At 36.7% G+C, this 25,319-nt stretch overlaps 3 protein-coding genes and 1 long non-coding RNA gene across 4 annotated transcripts; all 4 read right to left on the minus strand.

The window, feature by feature from the left end:
* Positions 1-3,894: 3,894 nt before the first annotated feature.
* LOC132844893 (uncharacterized) lies at positions 3,895-6,490 on the minus strand. The gene is made up of 2 exons (XM_060868768.1): positions 6,396-6,490; positions 3,895-5,908 (listed from the first exon to the last, which is right to left on the minus strand). The coding sequence occupies exons 1-2, from the start codon at positions 6,446-6,448 to the stop codon at positions 4,966-4,968; spliced, it is 996 nt and encodes a 331-aa protein (XP_060724751.1). The 5' UTR covers positions 6,449-6,490; the 3' UTR covers positions 3,895-4,965.
* A 3,839-nt stretch (positions 6,491-10,329) lies between these two features.
* Positions 10,330-13,264, minus strand: atf4a (activating transcription factor 4a). Its single transcript, XM_060868770.1, has 3 exons — positions 13,104-13,264; positions 11,810-12,211; positions 10,330-11,655 (listed from the first exon to the last, which is right to left on the minus strand). Exons 2-3 carry the CDS (start codon positions 12,105-12,107, stop codon positions 10,751-10,753), a joined length of 1,203 nt encoding a protein of 400 aa, XP_060724753.1. The 5' UTR covers positions 12,108-12,211; positions 13,104-13,264; the 3' UTR covers positions 10,330-10,750.
* Positions 13,265-17,043: 3,779 nt separating this feature from the next.
* Positions 17,044-18,621, minus strand: LOC132844787 (apolipoprotein L3-like). Its single transcript, XM_060868596.1, has 3 exons — positions 18,586-18,621; positions 18,028-18,067; positions 17,044-17,773 (listed from the first exon to the last, which is right to left on the minus strand). The coding sequence occupies exons 1-3, from the start codon at positions 18,608-18,610 to the stop codon at positions 17,044-17,046; spliced, it is 795 nt and encodes a 264-aa protein (XP_060724579.1). The 5' UTR covers positions 18,611-18,621.
* A 1,227-nt stretch (positions 18,622-19,848) lies between these two features.
* Positions 19,849-20,746, minus strand: LOC132844038 (uncharacterized). The gene is made up of 3 exons (XR_009648327.1): positions 20,652-20,746; positions 20,140-20,223; positions 19,849-19,967 (listed from the first exon to the last, which is right to left on the minus strand). It is a non-coding gene; the product is annotated as an uncharacterized LOC132844038 (long non-coding RNA).
* Positions 20,747-25,319: the final 4,573 nt, after the last annotated feature.

Raw genomic sequence — 25,319 nt, forward strand, 5'->3', positions numbered from 1 at the left:
TTGCATTATAACTGCTTATGCTTTGCTACCCCTGCCTTTATACCACTTATATACATTATATAAGCTCTAGTTTGCGATTATGGAATTATATTTATATTTGAAACATATGGCTGACATGAATCTTTGATGTTCGGGGGTTTAAACATTTATTTAAAAATAAATCAAAAAATGAATCATTTTGTAGAATTGATATTACTGCATAATTCTTACAGCCTCATGTGATTAAATTACTGCATGTAAAACATGTAACATTTTTATTCACGAAACTTAACATCTCCAAATATTTCTAAAAGAGCAAAATTATCTTAATTTTATTTTAAGATTATTCTTAAAATAATCTTAGAGATTTTATCGTACACTAAGACAGATGAAGAGCTTTTTTTTTTTATCATCTAGCGAATTGAAGCACAGATATAACCTTGATAATTTTTCAGAATAATTTTTATTGCCAAGTATGTTTTCACATACGAGGAATTTGTTCTAGTACAGAAGCTCCACAGTGTAAATAACAGAATGGCATTGATAAGTCATGAACACATATATAATAATTGCAGTTGTATGTACAGTGGATAATAAAGGCAATTGTATGTACAGTGGATAAATGTGCAAATTAAAATATAGATGTGCAAATTGAAATATAAATAAGTAAGTGTGTGTAAATAATGTAAGAATAGAGTTTGTTCTGTGTATGTTAAGTGTTCATCAGATGTATGTTAAGTGTTCATCAGATGGATTGCCTGAGGGAAGAAACTGTTCCTATGTCTGGTCATTTTGGTGCTCAGAGCTCTGTAGCGTCGACCAGATGGCAACAGTTCGAAGAGTGTGTGTGCTGGATGTGAGGGGTCCAGAGTGATTGTCTTTGCCCTTTTGCTCACTCTGGAGAGGTACAGATCTTGGAGCGTGGGGAGAGTTGTGCCAATGATTCGCTCAGCTGTCCGGACTATAATTATTTTTTCATACAAGACAAAAACATGTATATATTTACATAAGAAAACATATCTTGATTTTCGTTCTTGGTTTTTACACTTCCCCCACTGAAAGACCTTTCATTACAACGTTTCTCTGCGATGACGCCATATATCCAGTAACATAAAACCTGTTCTAATTAATCTGTTAATGAAAACGTCTAGAGATTAATTATGAGGTGGTCGAGAGGCCACGAAGGTGGAAAAAGCTGGCAATTGTGTAAATACGTGGTGCTACCTGCTTAATTAATGCTGAGAAATAATTGGTTGTGTCTTGGCAATGTCAAAGAGCAAAATTACAGCAATGTGCTGGATTCTTTATTATTTTTTTTATTATTTTAGAATATTACTGCCAATATTTTTTACTTAATATCATGGAGAACACAAAACATCAGTTTTGTACAATTTTTAAAAATGTCATGGACATTGTCACAGGTCCAACTGTACATAAGAAGTACAAATAGCTTCTCAAACATCAAAACACATGTTGATGTTAAACTATTATACTTTGGCCAAATTACATAGTCATCCAAATAACTATGAACGATATGAAAAGAATTTTAATTAACATTTATCTCTGTAACCTGCTCATGTCTCACCATCATTAGCTGTGCGTACAGATGAGGTTAATCAAGTCCAATGGGAACAGCTGTAAAAGTTGCATTATATTCGGGTCCCAGATGGAGTCAGCTAATTCCAATTCTTTCCTTGCTATTAGTTAAGTGTGGATATCGGCAGCAAGGTGTTTTTAGTATGGAATCTTGAGGTTTTTAACATATATGAATTCAGCTATTATAAGTAAAATAAATGTTAGATTTCATTCATTTAAATAATTGTTCATTTATTTAATTTAATGAATTATGTTACATATAATATTAATAATAATAATAATAATGTTATTATTATTATTATTATTATTATTATTATTATTATTATTATTATTATTATATGTAACAAAATTCATTAAATTCAATAAATGAACAATTATTTAAATAATAATAATAATAATAATAATAATAATAATAATAATAATAATAATAACTGAGAGAAATGGCAACTAAGTGTCCAGAATTAAATATTTAATCCAAACCAAAACCTTAAAAATTACAATTACTGATAAACCTGATTAGGAGCTCGAAAAAAACAAGAGAGAAGAAACCATATAGAGATATAAGAGATATATACTGAGATAGGTCTCTATCATTGTCCCATCTTCAGAAGACACCAGGAGTAGAGAGCAAAAATAGCTATACTATCAGAATGGGAGGGATTTCCTGGAGAGTGGGAGGGATTTCCTGTTGCTCTGTTTGATCTCCCATGTTGATCGGTCATAGTGTTATAAAGCATTATAACCCTTCCCTCTAAATATGAGAGGAAAACATGAAAAGGTACACTGCACATGACTGAACATTGATCGTGGACAATAAGGTGCACATGGATTTTAAAATCAAGGAATCTGTCACACGTTACTGCCTGTCAGACCTTGCCTTCATGGCCCAGTGTTTTTTAACCCAGAATAAGTAAGAAAGCACATATACGCTACATGGTGTCAAAGGTCAGGCTTATCATATATTAGCAGGGTTCCCACTCTTTTTCAGAGATCATTTTCCAGGACTTTTCCAGGACATTTCAAATTTAGCAAAAAAGACAAGGATCACAGATTCACGGCCTAAAGTAATATTTTCTTCTCTCCAGAAGTCTTAAAAACAACGTACACTTTATGGCTATTACTTAACTATACTTTTAAAGACAATTTGTCATGTGAATGAAATTTCAACATTTATAAAATAAAAAGACTGCATATATTAATACCCTTTCCTTTCTCAGGCCAATGCCGTCATGCATGCTTTAGTTTGCTGTGCATTCCCCTTGCACATGATATTCAGATTAACAAGGTTAATATAACCTGTTTACCCGTCACCATTTGCTGAAAACATTCGAGCACTTAAACCATTCCTAGCACCTGAAACCGCCAGCGTCATCCGTCACAGCGAGATTAAACAGCATAACAAAAAACCCGTCAAAACTCAGCGTCCCTGAACAGAGCGCTTTCTGTTACTAATTGTTTCGACCAGTTGTAAACTGTTCTTTAAATGATCAAGAACATTTAAAAATAGAGATGCTCCGATCAGTATTTTTGGGGCCGATCACCAAGATCATGATCTGCCGATTGCCGATCACTGCCGATCACAGAATGGCAGAGGAATGGGAATCTTTTATCTATAATCTAGCAGAGCACCATTTTTAGAAATGAAATTAACTCTAAATTAACTGTATTGAGAAAAAAACTGTAGAAATAGGCTACAGTCAAGATGAACCACCAAGTGTTTATTTTAGAAAATGAGAACTTAAAGCTACTGTAGGCCATCTTTCCCAAATAAGGCAGAGTAACTTAAAATTATTCCAAACAAAGAGGGGTCAGGCAGACCAACACACATCAGATCAGCTTAATGGGATGTCGCCTCTTAATACACTGATTACATTTTATAATTGCAAGCAAAATGTAAAACTTGTTACACCAAAACTGGCTACTGCCACAAAGGACAAAACTATGGCAAGTGTTTTTTTCTGTTGTTATTATGAACGTCTGATGTAGTTGAGGAACCAACTACATCAGATCCAAAAAATAAAATAATGAAAGCTACTGTAAACCAATGCCATCCTTTCTAAATAACAAGGCAGAGAAACAAGGAGGCCAAGCAGATAGTTACCAACCAGATGAACTTAGGATGGTATGAGGTTACATAGGCCCAGGCTACTTGTAAAATGTAAATAAAATTTTTAATATATTAAAATTAAACAATTGGCCACAAAATGTTTCAGACCAAAACATGCTGGGCCTCGGCCTACTAACACAGAGTACAAAATCCTTCAGGTCTCAATCATAAAAGGCATCACTCACACTCACATCACTACTAGTTTAAATGCATCACTCACAGTCGGCTGGTTGAGGGATGGGGACGTTGTTGGCTTCGGCTGGTTTAGTTTCTCATACTCGGCATATTCAGTTGTATGGCGTGTTCTAAGATGCCTAATCATGTTAGTGGTATTAAAATGCCGTTGCTTGCTTCCACCTCGAGGGATTTCATCACGACATACATTGCAAACGGCTAACTTTACGTCTTTATCGGACACTTTGAAAAACTTCCAGACGGGAGAACTCATGTTGCCACTGGTAAGCTCCGCTCTGCTGTTGTTTACCTGTGCGCCGTGCATGCAGGTGTGAAAAAGTCGCGCGAGTAATTTACGTCACGTGATCGGCTTTTTTGATCGGCACTTTTGGGGTTCACCGATCTAGCTATTTTTAGTCAATATCGGCCGATCATGATCGGTGGCCAATCAATCGGAGCATCACTATTTAAAAATAATCATTTTCCAGGACAACAAGATTTTTTCCAGGACAATTTATGTTTTCTTTCATTTTCCATGTGTTTTCCAGGACTGGAACATTGGTCATAAATTTTCCAGGATTTCCAGGTTTTCCAGGACGCGTGGGAACCCTGATTAGCCAAATGGTAAGATTTATCTGTAATTTGTAATTTAGTAAGTAATTTGCAAGCAAGTATGTATACACTTGTGATTGGGCACCTTGTGATTGGGCACCTTCTGACCAATCAGATGCCAGCATTTAAACGCAATATGAAACAATTGACATGAATAACACAGATACAGGAAAGATAGCGATGTTTACTTAAATACAGTGAAGGTCAATATTATACCTAATTTACATTGAGATTAATTATTTTAACAAATAAATATATCATTTTGGTGCAAAAACCAATGGAAACTAAAAGTATTTTGGTATTTAAACAAGGATAATTCTGTATATATGCGATTTAAAAGCTGTCCAGTTTGAGCTCACTAAAATGTTGAGGCAAGTCAAAGCAATGAACTGAGCAGTTGCAAAATGTAGGCCTCAAAACTGCAGTCAAATGTGTAGAAGGACAAAGACAAAAGAAAAGTATTTTTTTAAGTAGAAACATAGACTTAAACATCAGTCCTATGATGTTTTAGTGATTTTGTCATAGATCTGTCTTAACTGTTCAGAAGTAGCTGAGGGTCCATTAGCTGAGCTCACAAACCCGGGATACAACTCATAAAACTCTGGTACTGAACACACTGCGCGCTGCGTCACGTTTCCTTGCGACGAAACCAGAGGAATCAGTTTAGCATGAGCGTAGTCAATCTCAAACCCTTCAAATATGACCCCCACCCCCCATGCTCCCAGAGCTTCTTCTAACAGCCTCGCCACTTTCCGGATTGCCAGCACCAGCTCTGTGTAATCTCCGTCCTCGAGGCGGAGGATGTCACTGGTGAGCGGTTTACGAGGAATCACCACCGTGATCCCTGGAGTGTTCGGAAACGGTGTGAGAAAGGCAATGTGGCCTTCATCCTCCCAGACCCTCCACTGCTTCTCCTCTCCTCGAACGATACGGGAAAACAATCCTGGGTGTGACGCTTCTCCAAGGAACGTGTAGTCAATAGAAGCCTCAAGAGAAGGAAGTTTTGCCCGAATTCTATCCTTAACAGTTTCCAGGTTACAATCGGTCCAGCGTGGGCCGCTTTTCGAAGTTATATAACCAGGATCTTGAGGCTGAAAGTCTTCCTCAGGAGCAAGATGCGGCCTCCACGTGTCCTCCAAGCCATGAAGAGGAAGAAGAAGCAGGTTTGCGGGTGTGCCGTCCTCACGATCGGGCCTGTGAACGAGAGCGCAGCGTTGGACGCCGAGGCGCTTGCAGAGGAGATCCCCGACTACTCGAGCTCCCAGGAGAAGACGAAGGAAGAAGGATTCCGATAAGTGGAAAAGGTTGTTTGGGGTTTTAGGGGGATTGTAGGTCACGACAGTGGCACCTGGAGTCCATGGAGAAGGATGCAGGTACGCCTCCAGGGGTCCTGAGCTCCAAATAACATGATTCTCTCGGCAAGACATGCTGGAAAAGGCTCTGTTGTTTTTTTGGGGGGGTTTTAAAAAAATTAAATTAATAAATAAATAAATAAATAAATAAATAAATAAATAAAGGTATTTATATGAATATATATATTCATAGTTATAATAGTAATTCATATTATTATTATTTTTATTATTATTATTATTATTGTTATCATCATTATTTATTTATTTGTTTGTTTTTATTAAAATACAATAATAAATAAAAATAAATAAACAAATAATTAAGTATTATAATAATAATAATAATAATAATAATAATAATAATAATAATACGAATTACTATTATAACAAAAAATACCTGTTTAAAAATATTAATTCTTTTGAATTACCATAAAATACTAAAAACCTGTTAACTCCAACAGTATAAACAAAAATACGTCCATTTATCTCTTATTTGAGTAACTTTTAACTTGATGAGTTGTTTATTATTATTATTATTATTATTATTATCATCATTATTATCAAATAACAAAACCTACCTCAGTAAAACACCATTAAATATAAAACACCTTTTTAAGACGAAACACTTCATTTAAGTAAACCAGGCTCACATGATGAAACTATTGCAGCTTGTACTGAATCCCGAACGGATTGACTATCTAGGGCACTACGTAGTGAACATAATGACTTACATTGATAATGCATATAGTGTATAGATGTAGTGACTACGTTGGGGTTGAAAACACAGCCTTTTCTCTTCTTCGGTAATTCCTTTTTGACACGAATGCCCAACAGCGCCATCGTGTGTTTGTCGGATGCAAAAAGAAATATATTGCTCACGTGGCATAAAAAGTAAAGAAATTGCATTCAAATAAAAAAAAAAAAAATGGACTTCAAAAACGTATTCGAATAAAGTGGACGTAATTATTTAAAGTATATTTGAGTGAAAATTAAAGTTACACGCATGACCTAAAATGCTTTAAAATACGTAAAGATTAAGTTTAAGCGTTTATGACATCATATAACATCATATCCCTTGTTTAAATTTACAAAAATAAAGTGCAAATGAATAGAAATAAATCTGGTTATTTTTACTATATGTTCTTTGTTAATAACAAACGTTCAGAAATTAAAACAAATGTAATAACTATATAATAAGTAAAACTGGTGCTATTCGTGCGTTGTCCGCTAGAGGGCTCTAAAATACGCCCCAAGTTCTACTGAATTACTGAGGCGCTAACTTGCCGAGCTCTATGGTTGTTACGGTGACATACGTTTAAATTATCCAATCAGTGAGAAGCTCGTGAGTACGCCCAAACAACGCGCGCGCGCGCGAGAAAATCTATAAAAACCTCCAGTCTCCCTGAAGACGTCATGTAGGATAATAATACTACACACACACACACACACACACACACACACACACACACACACACACACACACACACACACACACACACACACACACACACACACACACACACACACACACACACACACCATTAAATGAGTTTATTGCCCGGTTTTCAGGTGGGGTTCCATTCGGTAACTTAAGCAGTGCGTTTAAAAAGGTCGGATTGAAATGTTCACAATAGTAACTGAAGGGCGTGGCTAACTTGAGCTGTATTAGTTTGGAGTTTCCTGGTTGACATAGCCAGTGTAATCCGGTTTGAACCGGTCTGCGCTTGCAGCTCCCAGTCTTATAGTCACTATAATCCCTCAGGAGCAACGGATCTGCTTCACGTTATAAACCTCTCCACAGAATTAGAAGAGAACGCAGATAGTTTTCTGTCTTCCTATTAGTTGGACATTTCCCTCTTAACCACAAATCTATCCACAAAAATATAATAATTGTCAATAGGTATATAATTACACATTTATCTGTTGTTTATTAAGGACATCTGTGAGCTTTTTGGATTTCCCAAGTTCACAAGATTCAGATTCTGACTATAGCGTCAAAGTTGATTGGATATTTTTTGACTTTTTCAACACTGCATTACCAGATAACTGCCGAAAGTCTGAGGATAACGAACTGTCACACCCATACGTTGTTCCTCAAACTGTGGCTACATAGTTGAAAGCACACAATTGTACAGAATGTCACATTAAGGAGCCCAAACCTGTTTCAACACCCCTGTGAACAAAGTGAGCGCGCTACACGAAGACGTGGTGTGTTAAGGTTAGAGTAGAAGAACTTGAGTGACCTGCACATTTCTAACCCCAGCGCTATCGAATGCATCTTAGATTAATTGGAAAACTGCCTGTGCCTCCTCACAGAACATTGGAGGTTATTATATGAGCAAAACAGGACTGGAAAAGATGTTCAAAAACCACATATGGGTGTGATGGTCAGGTTTCCACAAACTTTTTGCTATATAGCAAGAAAATAGATTAATAAAATAAAGGGTGCACATCAATACTGTATATTTATATAGTATATCTGGAGTTTTATGTGAATTTATATATATATATCTTATATATAAGCTTAATCTAACCTAGCATTTGCGAAAAGACAGGCCAAGCTGTTTAAGTTGGTCAACCATCTTTGCCAGTTGATACATGCAGCTATATAGGAAGTAGTTTCTGAATTGCTGGCACTAATACTATATCGTCGACAAATTATTTGAAACAGTGAGGCAATTTGAAACGTTTAAGAAATAAGAAAGTTGGAAAATATCTTGACTATCTTAACCACTCTTGCTGTGTTTTGGTAGTTGGTCAAGCCAAAATGGATTTTTAGTATTCAGTTTCGGACTACAGTATTACAGCTGACAACATTGCCTTTGCACTGTTTCCAGAGCTCATACCAGCACTAAAATGAAAATGGTCCACCAACTTGTGGTCCTAATTTTCCCTTTTCCAGAAAAGGTAGAAGTGTGTATATCAACAGATGAGCTAAATTTTGGAAAAAACAGGCAAATACGAATAGAGTATGTTGAAAAGCGTATCTGAATTATTACAATTCTGAATTACAAATATCAGAATTTCTGATTAGATTGTCCCTGAACAATGCCAGGGACTTTAAGACTCATTTTTACGCTCTCTCTTTTTGCTCTCTCTCTCTCTGCCTCAACTTGACGGTTTAGAGGTTCAAATTTCAAAGAGGCATGCCTTTGTTTAGTGTGCAAATTCTCTGCATGCCGCTTCGGTAATTATGAGTGCCTGCAGTCAAAGCTGTTTAAATGGCTAAATATAATCCTTCCCTTCCTACAGTCATCAAAGTCCTCTCTTTTCCCTGCTATAACATGCACTGCCTTCTGGTTGTTGTGTGATTCTTCGTTTTCTACTTTTGTTTAAATGTAGCTAATGTCATTCTTCTTAGTGTTATTTAATAAGAACATATTCCAAGGAAACATTCTTTTTCAGTATCAGAGCTTGTTGAAGATGTACTTTATGTAGAGGTGATCTGTTCCAAATCTTCTTAACGCAGCACAGACACAGTAGCAGTTAATTTAATGCAGCAATGCTAGAAAGTAGAGTATAATTTCAGTAAACAATTTCAGTTGTAATTAGCAAAGAAACACAATCACTAATCAACTTATGGTAAGACAAACCAAATGATCTAACCTATAAAACTCAGCTAAATATCGTATGACAATTGTAAGCCAAACGGTGGCCATTAACTCAATAAGCGACGTGTCAGGGCTGTATTTGCTATTTTTAAGCAGACGGGAGATTCAGTCTGGATACCATGTTAGAGAAAGTATTAACTACACATGCGTCAGGTTGGACAAGTGACTGCCTCGAACAAAGTAAGATCAATGTTCACTTTAATACTGAAATTATTCAGTTCTTCACAGTAATGGTGCCATGCAGTCATACAGTACAAATTGTATAATCTTTGTACAATATTTGTGTACTTTGTACTCTATGTTCTATAATGCTGCTTGAAAAGCACTATACAAATATATTTGAATTGACTCAAATGTAAAGATTACAGTAACAAAAATATGAAAAGAATGCACTTTGATAAATGGAAAATAAATATCTAATATTTTCAATATCTATTATATTTATAGGGTGTCTAAAGTCAAGAAATTCACAAAACACTTAGATCTTTCTTTGTACACACAAAATTGATGAGCCTAGATAATGTGATAATGTCTCAAACATGTGTAAAGATTTATATTGAAGTAAAGTCAACACACTGTGGGAGGGTTTGTGGTAATTAATGGTTGAAACCAACTTATTTGTTACAGGTAGAGATGCTCCCCTGCCACTTAGCCAGCTGAAGTTCAAAACTTACATACTAGCCTTTCACCACATCTTATGCAATACACTCACCCTATACTGGTGTGGTTTAAGAAACAGAAGTTGGTATCAGTTTCCTCATACTGTTCCCTTTATAGCATGTGTGCATTCACAAGCTGATGATTCACCAGCAAGTCATGCAAAGTCACATTCATTATTATTATTACCCCCCAAACCTTTTCATCCACTTTATTTCTCTGGAAAAATAAAAAGGACAATCCATAAAAGTTTAGAAGCTTTATTAGAAAACAGAAGACACACAGTAGCATAGTACACCATAAATTCATGCCAAACACCAGAATTTTAAATAAAGCTGAAGAATGCAACTGAAGCTATGTACAGGAAACAAGAGCAATATTCAGTGTAACAAATATCCACTGCTTGATATGAGGCCCCTTTCTGGACAATGTTGTTAAGAGGTGAAGTGAGAGAGTTAAAGATGAATGACTGGGCTTTAGGTGTGTAACAGGTTTGTGCATAAATCTACTTTTATCTACCTTAAGTACTACATGTTTATCTATGCAACAATATCCTGTGACTATACCGGAATTTTGAGGGTGTGGGGAAACACTAGCACAGATACTCCTATAGAACCTTCCAGTGCCCTTCTTATAAAAATCATGCCAATCATACAGACACAATCTTAAGAAGAGCTGGGCTTGGACTTGTTCTTTCGGTTTTTTGCTGACCGGACTTCCTCAAGGAGATCCTTTAGGTACTGGATCTCCCGACTGATCGCGTCTGCCTTCTCTGCCAGCTCTCTGTTTTTCTGCTCTAACTCAGAACACTCTGCGTTAATGACCTCCTGCTCCACTCGTTTCTTCTGTCTGTAGCGAGTAGCTGCTGTCTTATTCTGCTCCATTTTCTTCAGTTTCTTGTCTACCGTTTTGCTCGATCCTGATACAGCCTTTACTTTACCAGCAACTTTTTCAACTGTATCAGGGTCAGGTTTAGAGTAGGGTTTGGTTCTGGAGGAACCAGTAAATTTGGGTGATGGAGCAGGGCTCTGAACACGAGGAGGTGAACCAGATACCGATTCAATGCCACTGTCAGATTGATCTGAGGAAGAGCTAATGCTTGGCTCTTCTTTGGTTGTAAGAACCACCACTATGTGGGCAGGGGAAAGGGACAGCACAATACTGGGGGTCTGGTTGTCAGAACTGGCCTTGGGTGTGGTTCTCTCCATCTCTGCAATGGAGATATCCACTTCACTGCCCAACTCTAGCGTAAATGCAGGAGATGGTGGAGCTGGTGAGACTGGCTCAGATTTAATCTCAACAACAGAAACAGGCTCATGTTGTATCTCTAACTCAACTGGTACATCTAGAGGGAAAGAAGGCAGGTTGAGCTCTTCTGGAACAGGTGTAGATGCTGATGGGAATGGGAGTGGTGCCAAGTCCAGATCCATTTGGGACTCCAGAGATGCCAGAAGCTCCTCTGGAGAGCTGGGAGGCTCATCCAATTCACAGGACCCAATGAGTGAGTCCAGGTCAAAATCACTGAGGTCGATCTTCTCCGTCATCCAGTCCATGCCTGAAAACGCATCCACTGTAACAGAAAAAGAATTGTTTATTTGTGGCCCTTGTTGCCTTTTGGGGGTGTGTGTGTCCATCAGTATGATCATTAAACATAAAATCATTTAGTTATCTGTAACTTATTTAACAGCTACTAGTGTGCTTTAGTGTTTTACAAGAACCTTCACCTTCTTTCTGATCTGCCCCAATGTGAGCATCAAACTGCTCACTGGCAGACAGCCAGGGGAGCGGCACATCACACCCGCCTTTACATCCTAGAGGATCGGGGGCTGAGGGGGAAGAAAACGGGGAGGAGGTGTAAGAATCAGAGTATGAAGAGAAGGAGAGGGGCGATGAAGACCCCTCGGATAGAGCTCTCTCTTCATCTTCGTCCAGAAGGGGCCCAAAGGGGTCAGCCATCAGAGTCGAGGACCCCAAGAACAGGGTCCTCATTTCTTCCACGCAAATCTGAGAGCTCAGAGTCATGGTGCTTGGTCAGACTCAAAAAGAACAGGAGTTCTGATGACGAGTCAAGAAGGGTTGATATGCTGTCAAATGCAGCAGTGCTGAGGGTGGTTGCCTCGAGGGACCTGAGAAGATAGAAAACACACAAAAAGGTCAAGGGGTAAGCTTTAACAAAATAAAAAGGAGTGTCACGTATACAAAACGAGGACAATCTTGAAGGGAATGAGGAACTGTAGACTATAGAAAATGGTCGATTAAACATGTTTGACTAATGCCAAAGTCTCTTCCCTTAAACAGTATGTAACCAAGCAGTTGAAATACAGGTCCCTGAATAAAAGCTCGACCTAAATATTCATTTCACTACCATTACTACAGAAACATTAATCAAGGTGGTGCTTAATGGGAAATCTTGTGGTAAAGCCTCGTTGTGAGCTGGAAATACCCGCCCTTCAAGTAAAACAAGACTTCTGTATATGGTCACGAACAGCCAGTAGCCACGCCTTCACTTCCGCTTAGAAGGAGTTGTGCCTTTGGCGCCCGCGCCATTTTCATAACAAAAGCACCCGATGTCATTTGTAGTAAAACGGGCGCCATTTTGAATGTGCCACGTTGCCTGGTCGACAACAATAGTAAACTTACCGTTTATCTTCATCCACCAACATCGTATGTGTTTTACACTACTATATCTATTCAATTTACTTGTTCATTTAACATATATAGACACTTTGAACGATTACTATGAAAGGATGTCGAATGTGACGTACTAGTCTAACATTAGCGCCATTGCTAATTAGCCCAGTTCTTTGCCTTTTATGGCATTTTTTAATATACATATATACTTTTTTTTATTTTGACAAAATTAAATGTTTAATATTTTTCAACAAATAACTGATACATAACTAAGTAAATATTATGACATGACGTGTGATAACATACGGTTCAACCCCCGCTAATGTGTTGCGCTAACCGGACAATATAAACATGTTTTCTGTACGTAAATTAAGAAATTGTACTTACGCCATTTTGATAAATAGAGCCAGTGCAAATAGCCGTTGCACTGCAGGTGTTGCCGCTGCGAGTTTTCCGCTGCAAGCCGCTACACTGCCATTTTGAGCAGAGGAGCCTTGTGCCCAAAACCGTATAACAAGTGTGTGTCGCTAGGAAAAAGAACCGAGACGACGGTGTCACATGACATTATATACTGACCATCAACACCCGGCGATAACCTTCCGCTGTCGCGACACATCACTCCGCGCAAATTCACGTTCATGTGATTGGTTCTATGAGTCATCAGGGTGTGGTTTGTTGTGCAGAAAAGTAGTTCCACATACAGTCACGTGAAAGAAATCGGGTATTTTAAATCCATGGCTGGTAAGGCTGGTTTTGGATCTCGGGGAAATTATTTGACAATATTATATGGTATGTCAATATAACACTTGTGAACACAATGACACAATGTGGATCAGACGCTTGTGGACACAACGACACAATGTAAATAAAACGCTTGTGAACACAATGACACAATATGGATAAGATGCTTGTGAACACAATGACACAATAAACACAACACTCTCACTTGACTCTGTTTGCTACTAATATTCCCCATATAGCACATTTGTTTTTACCCATTTTTAACCACTTTTATGACAGAGTCTCATCCATTATTGATTTTCAATCCATTCACCACTGAAGAAGCTGAATGTTCAGCCTTCACCACTGAATATTAATGAATACACACATGGACAAAGTTGTTGGTACCCTTCGGTCAATGAAAGAAAAACTCACAATGGTCACAGAAGAAACTTTAATCTGACAAAAGTAATAATATAAAAATTCTATGAATGTTAACCAATGAAAGTCAGACATTGCTTTTCAACCATGCTTCAATAGAATTATTTAAAAAAAATAATAATAATAATAATAATAAACTCATGGAACAGGCCTAGACAAAAATGATGGTACCCCTAACGTAATATTTTGTTGCACAACCTTTTGAGGCAATCACTGCAATTCCTGTAACTGTCAGTGAGACTTCTGCACCTCTCAGCAGGTATTTTGGCCCACTCCTCATGAGCAAACTGCTCCAGTTGTTTCCGGTTTGAAGGGTGTCTTTTCCAGACGGCATGTTTCAGCTCCTTCCAAAGATGCTCAATAGGATTGAGGTCAGGGCTCATAGAAGGCCATTTTAGAATAGTCCAATGTTTTCCTCTTAGCCATTCTTGGGTGTTTTTAGCTGTGTTTTGGGTCATTGTCCTGTTGCAAGATCCATGACCTGCGACTGAGACCAAGCTTTCTGACACTGGCCAGCTACATTTCTCTCTAGAATCCCTTGATAGTCTTCAGATTTCATTCTACCCTGCACAGATTCAAGACACCCTGTGCCAGATGCAGCAAAGCAGCCCCAGAATATAACAGAGCCTCCTCCATGTTTCACAGTAGGGACAGTGTTCTTTTCCTGAAATGCTTCTTTTTTCCATCTGTGAACATAGAGCTGATGTGCCTTGGCAAAAAGTTCCATTTTTGTCTCATCTGTCCATAGGACATTCTCCCAGAAGCTTTGTGGCTTGTCAGCATGTAGTTTGGCATATTCCAGTCTAGCTTTTTTATGATTTGTGTCCTCCTTGGTCGTCTCCCATGTAGTCCACTTTGGCTCAAACAACGACAGATGGTGCGATCTGACACTGATGTTCCTTGAGCATGAAGTTCACCTTGGATCTCTTTAGAAGTCTTTCTGGGCTCTTTTGTTACCATTCGGATTATCTGTCTCTTTGATTTGTCATCAATTTTCCTCCTGCGGCCACATCCAGGGAGGTTGGCTACAGTCCCATGGATCTTAAATTTCTGAATAATATGTGCAACTGTAGTCACAGGAACATCTAGCTGCTTGGAGATGGTCTTATAGCCTTTACCTTTATCATGCTTGTCTATAATTTTCTTTCTAATCTCCTGAGACAACTCTTTCCTTCACTTCCTCTGGTCCATGTTGAGTGTGGTACACACCATGTCACCAGACAACACAGTGACTACCTGGAGCCCTATATATATCCCCACTGACTGATTACAAGATTGTAGACCCCTGTGATGCTAATTAGTGAACACACCTTGAATTAACATGTGCATTTGGTCACATTGTTTTCAGTCTTTTCTAGGGGTACCATCATTTTTGTCTAGGCCTGTTCCATGAGTTTATTTTTTTTTAATAATTCTGTTGATGCATGGTTGAAAAGCAATGTCTGACTTTCATTGGTTAACATTCATAGAATTTTTATATTATTACTTTTGTCAGATTAAAGTTTTTTCTGTGACCATTCTGAGTTTTTCTTTCATTGACCGAAGGGTACCAACAATTTTGTCCACGTGTGTATAAACAGTAGAGTCATAGACAGTAAACGGTACAATGCTGCCCTCTGGGTACTTTTTGTAATATAACAGCAACATTAGTTGAGTTACACTTGCAGAACTACTCAAAATTCAATGAAGTATAAGAAGAATCTGAAATAAAAATTTACATTCATCATCTATGATTCAGCATAGTTTGGCATCTAAAGAAAGGATTGTATCTGTTTAGGGACCAGAACAAGACAAAAGTCCAGAAGATTCAGAGAATAATAATAATAATAATAGTAATAACAATAACAATAATAATAATAACAATAATAATAATAATTATTATTATTATTGTTATTATTATTGTTATTATTATTATTATTATTATTATTATTAGTAGTAGTAGTAGTAGTAGTAATAGTTGATGACGTTACTGTAGTAGTTGTAATTTATTTTATGGCATAGTATAGTAGTATTTCTTTTTATAGTCAGACACAAGATATATCACAACAAATGTAAAATTATTTGTCATACAATACCAAATAACAAGAGCCATCAATGCTGGTTTTGGTTCCCTTTTATTTCTTTCTGATTAATTCATGAGCAAACTTCGTAGCAATAGTCAGGTATATGAGAGCAAATGAACAGAAATGATGTGTACTGGGTTACATCAATTTTAAATAAGTAATTTGCTTTTTTAAGTATAAGTAAGTTGCTTTTTTACATGAGAGTATGATGTTCATTTAATTTCACAGGTTTAAAACAACATTCCCTTTTAAATATTTTAATAAACATTTTAATACATAAATGTAGTTTTACATTGTCTATATTGTTACTCAATTTCTCAGTGCGTTTTTTTCTGTCAGGTTTGGCCTCAAAATAAAATTTCCCTGTATGCCTTTATCACCACATGGAATTTAAAATATCTTATCTCTCTTTTTAATAACTAGTTATTTGAATAGTGGGAAGTTGGCATTCATAGTAGTAGTAGTAGTAGTAGTAGTAGTAGTAATAATAATAATAATAATAATAATAATAATAATAATAATAATATGTTAGTATATAATCCACAAATAATCCAATAAAAATAAAATAATTAAAAATAAAATGAAAATACAAATAATAATAATAATAATAATAATAATAATAATAATAATAATAATAATAATAATAATAAAATAAAACAATAATAATAATAATAATAATAATAATAATAATAATCTGCAAACACCCCAGATACAATATAGGAACAAACTGGGTTTTTATATGTCATCAGAATTCATTCATTCATTCATTCATCTTCTACCGCTTATCCGAACTACCTCGGGTCACGGGGAGCCTGTGCCTATCTCAGGCGTCATTGGGCATCAAGGCAGGATACACCCTGGACGGAGTGCCAACCCATCGCAGGGCACACACACACTCTCATTCACTCACGCAATCACACACTAGGGACAATTTTCCAGAGATGCCAATCAACCTACCATGCATGTCTTTGGACTGGGGGAGGAAACCGGAGTACCCGGAGGAAACCCCAGAGGCACGGGGAGAACATGCAAACTCCACACACACAAGGTGGAGGCGGGAATCGAACCCCGACCCTGGAGGTGTGAGGCGAACGTGCTAACCACTAAGCCACCGTGCCCCCGTCATCAGAATTCATTGTTGTTTTAAATTCCATCAGCTGATCAAGGCTGGTCTGCATTTGCTTTGAGACCTTGCGGATTTGATTGGCAAATTTGATTTCTGAGCCTTTCTTCAGCTGCTTGGAGTCTTCTTTGCTGAAGTACATGTCCATGCCGAGCGTAAAGCCTTGGATCAGACCCAAGGACTTGCTGACTGTGCCGATCACTCCCACACTGTCTCCTAATTTATGTGCCATTCTAGCCATCTTCACTGCTGTCCAATCCACCCCCTTCAATGTAGACAGGTTGTATTTTTTCAGACCTTCGATATGTGTACCGATAAATTTGACACATTTCTCAAATTCCTCTATCTGTGTACAGTGGTCTTGCAGGATTGTTTCCACCTTCTTCCTGTCCATGTTGGTGATGGCAGCTGAGGCTCCAGTGACTCCTCCGGCTGCTGCAACTCCAACTCCAACTGCAGTCACTGCTAATGAAACCCCCCCAGTCACTGGGGCAAGTATGACACCTCCAACAGCAGCTGCAATCCCTACTGCCCCTGCAGCGCCTCCGGTAATACCTGCTATCTTCACCCCCTTATGGACCTTGTCAATGCTATTGGCCACTTCATTTAGCGCTATAATGTGACCCTGCAGATTTGCTCCTTGATCACAACTTAGGTGATCATATACTTTAAGAGCCTTTTTTAGATTTTTGGCTTTTTGTGTGAATGTTCTGAGGGAGAAATGGAGAAAGACAGGCAATGAGTGGAAGCTTCATCGAATTCAAGGTCCTGAATTTTTACAATCCAAATGTCAAGAAAAAAAGAAAAATGTATGAAATGAAATGAAAATGCCCATTCTAGACCAATAGCATAGATATGATGTGATTGAGTTAAAAATAGAACCCTAAGTGTCTTCAACTGTAACGTACGTCTAAACCATCAGTCTTAAATCATACAAGCATTCATGTCTTACAGTCACACTTACTTTGCATCATCTTCCTTTGTGTCAGTATAATTCTTCCAGGCTGAAAAGAAAGATGGTCCATATTCAATATCAGACAGATTTTAATAAACTTAGATTTAATTTGAATTAAGTCTAAAATGTGTATGAATATTTATGCTGGAAAAGTTATGCATATTTAGAGAGGATTTTGTGAAACGCAGAAACAAACAAAACAAACAATGAGACTTGTCAATGGAGCAATGGGAAATAAGAGCTCAAATACGCAGACTATAAGACAACCAATGACAGGACAGGGGCAAGATACGAATTAAAACAAAATGCATATAGACACATAAACAAACATACAAAAACCAGAGGCAGCTCTGTTCACACTGACAGTCAGGATGTGCAGTGAGCAACGTAAGGGAGAATACATCAAAGTCGAAAAAAATCTGGGCTAGAAAATACGGACTGACGTGCTAGAATTGTACGTCAGAGTCACACATAAGATAAACAGTGACACATGCCAATTTGAAACTATACCTTGTGTGCACAAGTCTCTGAATAATACATCTACTAGCATAATGTTATTAAACTTACGTTCCTCCGAGTGCCACCACCCCATAATGTCTTCATTGTGCTATGAGAGGCAAAAAAAAATGTAGCTATACTACAGCACTAAGTCATATACTCGCATTGTATATTTCTGATGAGATCTAAAATCTGTGCACGATATTGGTGACGGTTTGACACATAGGTTCAATAGGAAATTGTGATATTGCTTAACAAATCAGTTAAGAAAATGAAAATGACTAGTTATTCCTAATATTATACAGATTTTCTTTACAGTTCATGAGAATTGGCTTTACGGAGTACACAAATTTGATTGTGACACTTGACATTTAGCAACCTCTTCATCCTGCTGTCTCTGAGCTGAGCTCTGCGCCGGAAGAGAAACACTTCTCTGATATAACATTTGAGAATTCATAACCCAAGTCTGCTGAGTCAATACCTAAAAACACATGAAATTGTAAATTAAAAAAAAAAAATCAAGAATGTGTTTTGAAGATTCTCTTTAAATTGTTATACAAAAATGTAAAAATCAAGGGGCTGTATTCATGTGTAATTTGTAATCTGTCATCTACTCTTTTTTCATTATTAGGCATCTGGATATCTATAGTACAGTTTAAGTATTTGTCTGAGCATATAGTATAGGACTCGATTGAAAACCACTGCATTACAGCTGGTAGAACTGATGGACAATTCAGAAACAGCTAACAGATATATAACTTTACTCACATTACTTCTAGCACTTGTATTCTTTCCCTGATCACTGGATTCGCCTGAAGTTTGACTTGTATCCTGCAGTGTCAGGGATCGGATGCCATCCTCTGCATTATTCTCCTTGAAATCCACATAAGAAACAAAAAAAAATGGTATATTTTTAGAAATAATTTTTTTTTTTTTTTTATAAAATAAAAAGAAAATGTTTTTTTATTTGCTTATATGTATTTACATCTATAAAACATTAAACATAACTAGATCATCATTACGCAGCTAAACAAATCATTAACCTGGCATTGAATTAAATATGATTTGCTGCAGTATAAGAAGAACAGAACACTTGATGTGTTGTTACTGAAATAATAATAAAATAATAATTGTCACACCACCCCATCATTTATTATTTTCCTATTACATCATACCCCATTGTGGATTATTCCTTCCATATATAATTGTAATATATAATTGGGGTTTGTCATACTTAGACCAACTTTTTGTGTGTCTTTATTAATTTGTTATATGTAAATGAAAATAATGCAGTCCCAGGTTACCTCCACAGTTAACTCCTGTCCTTTCTTTCCAACATATTCAGGTTGAGAGTAGGAACGCACCATGCCAGGTAGAGCTTGCCCACCTGCTCGGACAATTTTGAGGACTTTAGGTGGAACTGGTGGTGGCTTCTTATTCTGGGTCATGGGCTATCACACCGACACAAAGGTTTAGACTCTTATTTTCAATGGTAGCACAAGCTTGATATAGCTTTTAATAGTATCATTAATTATTCAGCACCTGAAAATTCGAGCTGCACAAAGCAATTTCTTTCTCTCAAAAACACTTGAGTTAAATAAAAAATGTAATAATATAACATACCATATCATTTGAGAATTCCTCTGAACCTATGTCTTTTTGCTTTACCAAGTTTTCTCTCCTTTTTCTAGGTGCGGGAACAGGAGGCTGTGGAAAAGTTCAGATATAAATAAAACACCAGAGAAGCTGATTTACACAATGACAAAATAGCTATAATTGTATTTGACTATAGTTTGAAAAACACTGAGTTTTAAAGAACGCCTACTCTGCCAATTCATTATAGTGAATTGATTTAAAATAAACTATATATATCTAAATTGTAAAGGATAGAGAAAAGAGGAGAATAGAACAAGGAAAAATGCAAGTTCTTCCAGAATCAAAATTGTCTGCATTTTAAGTCTTATGCATATGTGAAACTAGATGGAATAAGAAATTAGTATTAATTTAGTATTAATTTTGTTTGTTTACAAAATAGCTGAGTATTTGAGAATTGAGCCGAATTAGTATTTGTACAATTAAATTGAACATTTTAATATTAAATTAAAATAAAAACTAAATGTAAATTTCATTCTTACCTTTTCCATTTTCAATAATGTTGTCGCTGGATCTAAAGACTTACTACACTAGATATCATCTAGTGTGAGTGCTGAATGTTAACTGAGGTTTTCACACATGACAGACATAAAATACTGTGAATGCCTTTATAGACCTGATGGAATGTAGACTCTCCTGTCAGCATTTATTTGCACTTCTGTCATACAGACATGGCATTTCACTGAATAAAACACTGAAAACATCACTCATGTCAATAACAGAAGCGTCTGAACGTAGCAACGAATAGTATGATTGAATAATTAAAGGAAAAAACACATTGGAGTGTGCTGTTATAGGAAAATATTCAATGCTGGAGTGGTGTGATGCATGATTTCCCAATGCAAAGGATTATTATTAATTAACAAGTTAAAGATTTAGGATCCATTATATCGGTTGATAGTTATGCTACTGTTGCAGAAGGTCCATGAAACATTTTTGCTCATGGTAGCGCTTACATTATAGCAGCTACAAACATTCATTCTCTCACCAGCCTCAGCATCTCATGTTCTCACTTCTGAAGGTAATAAGAAACTGAAAAGCTCCCCCTACTGAAGACTCCATCCTGTTTCAGAAAGCTTTGCACATGATATTCTGACACTGGAGACTCCTTCCAAAAATGTTACATAAATGGCACCATATTAACAATTATTCATACCCAGTCTTTTTTACATGAAACTGCAAACATGTAAATCTGTGTGCAAGTTGTTGCATTAGACACCAGAAATGATTAAAAACAGAGTAGCATTTAGTTAGTCGTTGTACCACCATGATGCTCTTCCATTTTTTTTTTGATCATTGACTGGAACATATCCAAACTATACAGAATAATTAGCCTTGGTCATACAAGATTTGACTATATAAATGTAACATTACTTATCATGACTATGAAGTGTATTGGTGCTGATTTAGATTTTTGTTCTCGTTCCTATATCCTACACTAATAAATGAATTTCATTCATTCCTCTTAAGTAACCTCTTTAGCCTGATCAGTGTTGCTGTATCACCGGAACCCACTCATGCTAATAAATACATGATGTACAAAAGAAAAGAGGTTTAATATTCTGATCATTTGGAGTTGTAATATTTACTCACTCTCTCACTCATTCATTTTCTACCGCTTATCCGAACTACCTCGGGTCACGGGGAGCCTGTGACTATCTCAGGCGTCATCGGGCATCAAGGCAGGATACACCCTGGACGGAGTGCCAACCCATTGCAGGGCACACACACACACACACTCTCATTCACTCACGCAATCACACACTATGGACAAATTTTTTGTAATATTTAGTTGTTTTTATTTAATTATATGTAATAGTTATTTAAGTGTAATGATTGAGAGGTTTTCATAATGTACTCCACCCTACTTGTCAAAACAAAGAGAGGTGTGGACTTATCATGATTCATTATCATCATTATTACCCTTTACTTTTCACTTTCAGTTAGGAACTGCATAGCATTCTCAATGAATAACAATCATGCAAAGTACATGAGTTTAATAGTTTGAGTTTCTTTATTCTAAAGCTGTGAATGAAGCAGGCACTTGGATTGCACTTACAAATTGTTTTAAAGAAAGTTTGTTTGAATTTTTAGAGAAAACCTAGTGCTAATTTTATAGATCATAAATATAAGGATGAAATAGAAATGTAACACATTTAAAATGTTTTTTTCATTTTTAAAAAGCAACAGTACTATAATTTAATTATACACAAAAGGTAATAGCTACTGTATGCATTCAGTATATGCACTCAAGTACCGTAATAAAATGAATTTCCACCCCATGACACCGAAAGGTAAATTTTGCAAAGCGTATACTTGTTTTGAAGGTTAAGACATCAACCACACCTTTAAAAAGCTATGTTTTACATGAAACAGCACAAACCTGTTCTTTAGAGATGTTTCGTAACATCTCAGTAAAATATAATCAGACTAGACTACAGACTAATATAAACCCCCAGGTGTCTTAAACTGTACTGTATGTATAAACCATCAGTCATAATTCATTTATTTTTGTCACACATACTGTACATTACAACAAGGTGAAATTCATTCTTCACATATCACAACTTTGGAGGTTGGGGTCAGAGCGCAGGGTCAGTCATGATACAGCACCCCTGGAGCAGAGAGTGTTACGGGCCTTGCTCAAGGGCCCAACAATTGCAGCTTGACAGTGCTGAGGCTTGAACCTTAATCCTCCAGTCAACAACCCAAAGCCTTAAGCACTTGAGCCACCACTAATCCATTCTCTTGAGAAACATACATATGTAGCAAGGAGTTTTATGACATCTGGAAGGTGTTTTTTCTAGTTTGTTCAAAATGCTGATTTTGAAAATTTTTTTTGGAAAGTGGAAAGTTGTGTGATATCTAGACAATCGATAAATATTGCTATGTGTTTGTTGTTTATGTTCTAGTTTTATTAAGTTGCTAACTGTACCATTAATTTTGAATTAAATTTAAAATGTATATCCCACTGTGTTCAAGTCAATAGCCTTAAATCCGTATTTATATCTGTTGTCTGAACAGATAGTTGTGTTGTTTTGTATTAAATCCTCATAATATGCACTTTATTCAACATAAAAAGAATTAACTGAACTCTGTCTTTCAAAATGGTAAACCATCTGCTCTGGGGTTTCTCCATGGAACCAAACCAAAGACCTTTTTTTAGCGTTCTACATTTAACTTTTGGCTAAGAGTATGATGTAGGATTGAGTTTGGGAACCACTGCATGACAGCAGGTCAAACAGATGGAAACATTCATCAGATATATCTCTCTACTCACTCTATGTGTAGAATATATATCCTCCCTTGAGCTCTAGATTCATGCAATGCTTTAATTGTATACTGCATTTTAAGGGAACTGATGCTGTCCTCTACATTATTCTCCTTGGGGACCACATACTGTATGAAACACAGGAAATGGTATATGTTTAGGAACAACTAAATGAAATTGTTTATATGTATATACTGTATTTAAATATATAAAACATTAAGCCTATTAAGAGTATCATGCTATGTATAATATCATTAAATCAGTATATCTGTCTTTTAAGTCTTATGCATATATGAAACTAGACATGACAAATGAAAACAATAAACAACAAATTAAAAAAATCAATTTGAAATTAGGGGGCACGGTGGCTTAGTGGTTAGCACGTTCGCCTCACACCTCCAGGGTCGGGGTTCGATTCCCGCCTCCACCTTGTGTGTGTGGAGTTTGCATGTTCTCCCCGTCCCTCGGGGGTTTCCTCCGGGTACTCCAGTTTCCTCCCCCGGTCCAAAGACATGCATGGTAGGTTGATTGGCATCTCTGGAAAATTGTCCATAGTGTGTGAGTGAATGAGAGTGTGTGTGCCCAATGGGTTGGCACTCCGTCCAGGGTGTATCCTGCCTTGATGCCCGATGACGCCTGAGATAGGCACAGGCTCCCTGTGACCTGAGGTAGTTCGGATAAGCGGTAGAAGATGATGAATTTGAAATTAACATAGAATTCAACGCAAGTTTTTAAATAAAGTCTAAATTTCATTCTTACCCTTGCCATTTTTAGCAGAGTTGTTGCAGGATCCAAAGATTAACTGCACTAGATACCTTCTAGCATGAATGGTGTAAGTGAACTGAGATTTTTGCTGAGAAATAATCTTATTAAACCTTATGGAATGTAGAATCTCCTGTCAGATATTTTAACTGTCATTACTACCATTTTCCTATTTTTACTACCGGGAGCTGATGCTCTGTCTACGCAGTTGCTTAGATGTCAGTTACGTTTTTTTTTTTTTGAGAGAGAGAGAGAGAAAACAAAGCCCTAGTGCTAATTGTATATATGAGGGAAAATATTTGTCTCAGCAGAAATAAAATAGCTCAGCAGAGTTTACCTTGAAATAGATCACTGAGTCACCGAGCTCGTCCACATAAGTCTACACAAGTTCATCTGACCTTGTTTTGCCAGGCAAGTCCTAGGTGCAGGAACACAAACTCATTTGTATATCAATAGAGAAATCTGTTCTTTATCTGTTTCTTTCACTATTTATGATGAATTGAACCAGCCTTCACCAGCCACTTCTCTTCTGCCTCATATGCTCCAACTTTGTTGCAGGTGTGTGTACGACTCATATTGTATGTAGCTGTTGGAAAACAATAGCAATACGTGAAGCTGGACAGATGGACGATGTCTGTATGCTTGATCCTTTATCAGTCTGTTGAGGCCCAGTGTTTAAGATATCGGACCCCTAATATCTTTACTACTATCATCCATTTATTAGACCAGAGACCGGAGACATCATTGGTTCATTTGAATCAGTTTTATTGCATACTGGTTGTGTTTTGCTGTTCTGTAATCGCCTGTTTGACCATATTCTACACTTGGTATAGAGAGAAGAAGAGCTAATTTATATTTCTATTTGTTATAATAAGAATATATATAATTATATGAAATTATATATAATTTCACTCAAGTATTAAGATTTAATTATATTAAAAAAAATACAGATCAAGTTAACCTGAATGAAAGTACATATAGTTTGCTACTTTTTTCCGCATTCATGTCAATAATTTTCCTACATAAAATTGAAGTGTCACGAAACTCACTTTAATACAGGTATGTTTATTTTGGAATATATTAATCACTTCAGTCAGTGACAGTAAATAGCATGGTC

This window comes from Tachysurus vachellii, chromosome 4, assembly GCF_030014155.1.
Source record: "Tachysurus vachellii isolate PV-2020 chromosome 4, HZAU_Pvac_v1, whole genome shotgun sequence".
NCBI lineage: Eukaryota > Metazoa > Chordata > Actinopteri > Siluriformes > Bagridae > Tachysurus > Tachysurus vachellii.

Bases quoted from the DNA above. Each gene is read 5' to 3' on its own strand.
- atf4a (XM_060868770.1), bottom strand. From the start codon at position 12,107: ATGACTCTGAGCTCTCAGATTTGCGTGGAAGAAATGAGGACCCTGTTC. The intron at 11,656-11,809 runs GTGAAGGTTCTT...TTTCTGTTACAG, and splicing joins TGGGGCAGATCAGAAAGAAG to TGGATGCGTTTTCAGGCATG.
- LOC132844787 (XM_060868596.1), bottom strand. From the start codon at position 18,610: ATGGGGTGGTGGCACTCGGAGGAAC. The intron at 18,068-18,585 runs GTAAGTTTAATA...CTTTCTTTTCAG, and splicing joins GTGGTGGCACTCGGAGGAAC to CCTGGAAGAATTATACTGAC. The intron at 17,774-18,027 runs GTAAGTGTGACT...TTTCTCCCTCAG, and splicing joins ACAAAGGAAGATGATGCAAA to AACATTCACACAAAAAGCCA.
- LOC132844893 (XM_060868768.1), bottom strand. From the start codon at position 6,448: ATGAAGTGTTTCGTCTTAAAAAGGTGTTTTATATTTAATGGTGTTTTA. The intron at 5,909-6,395 runs GTAGGTTTTGTT...AAAAAACAACAG, and splicing joins TTTAATGGTGTTTTACTGAG to AGCCTTTTCCAGCATGTCTT.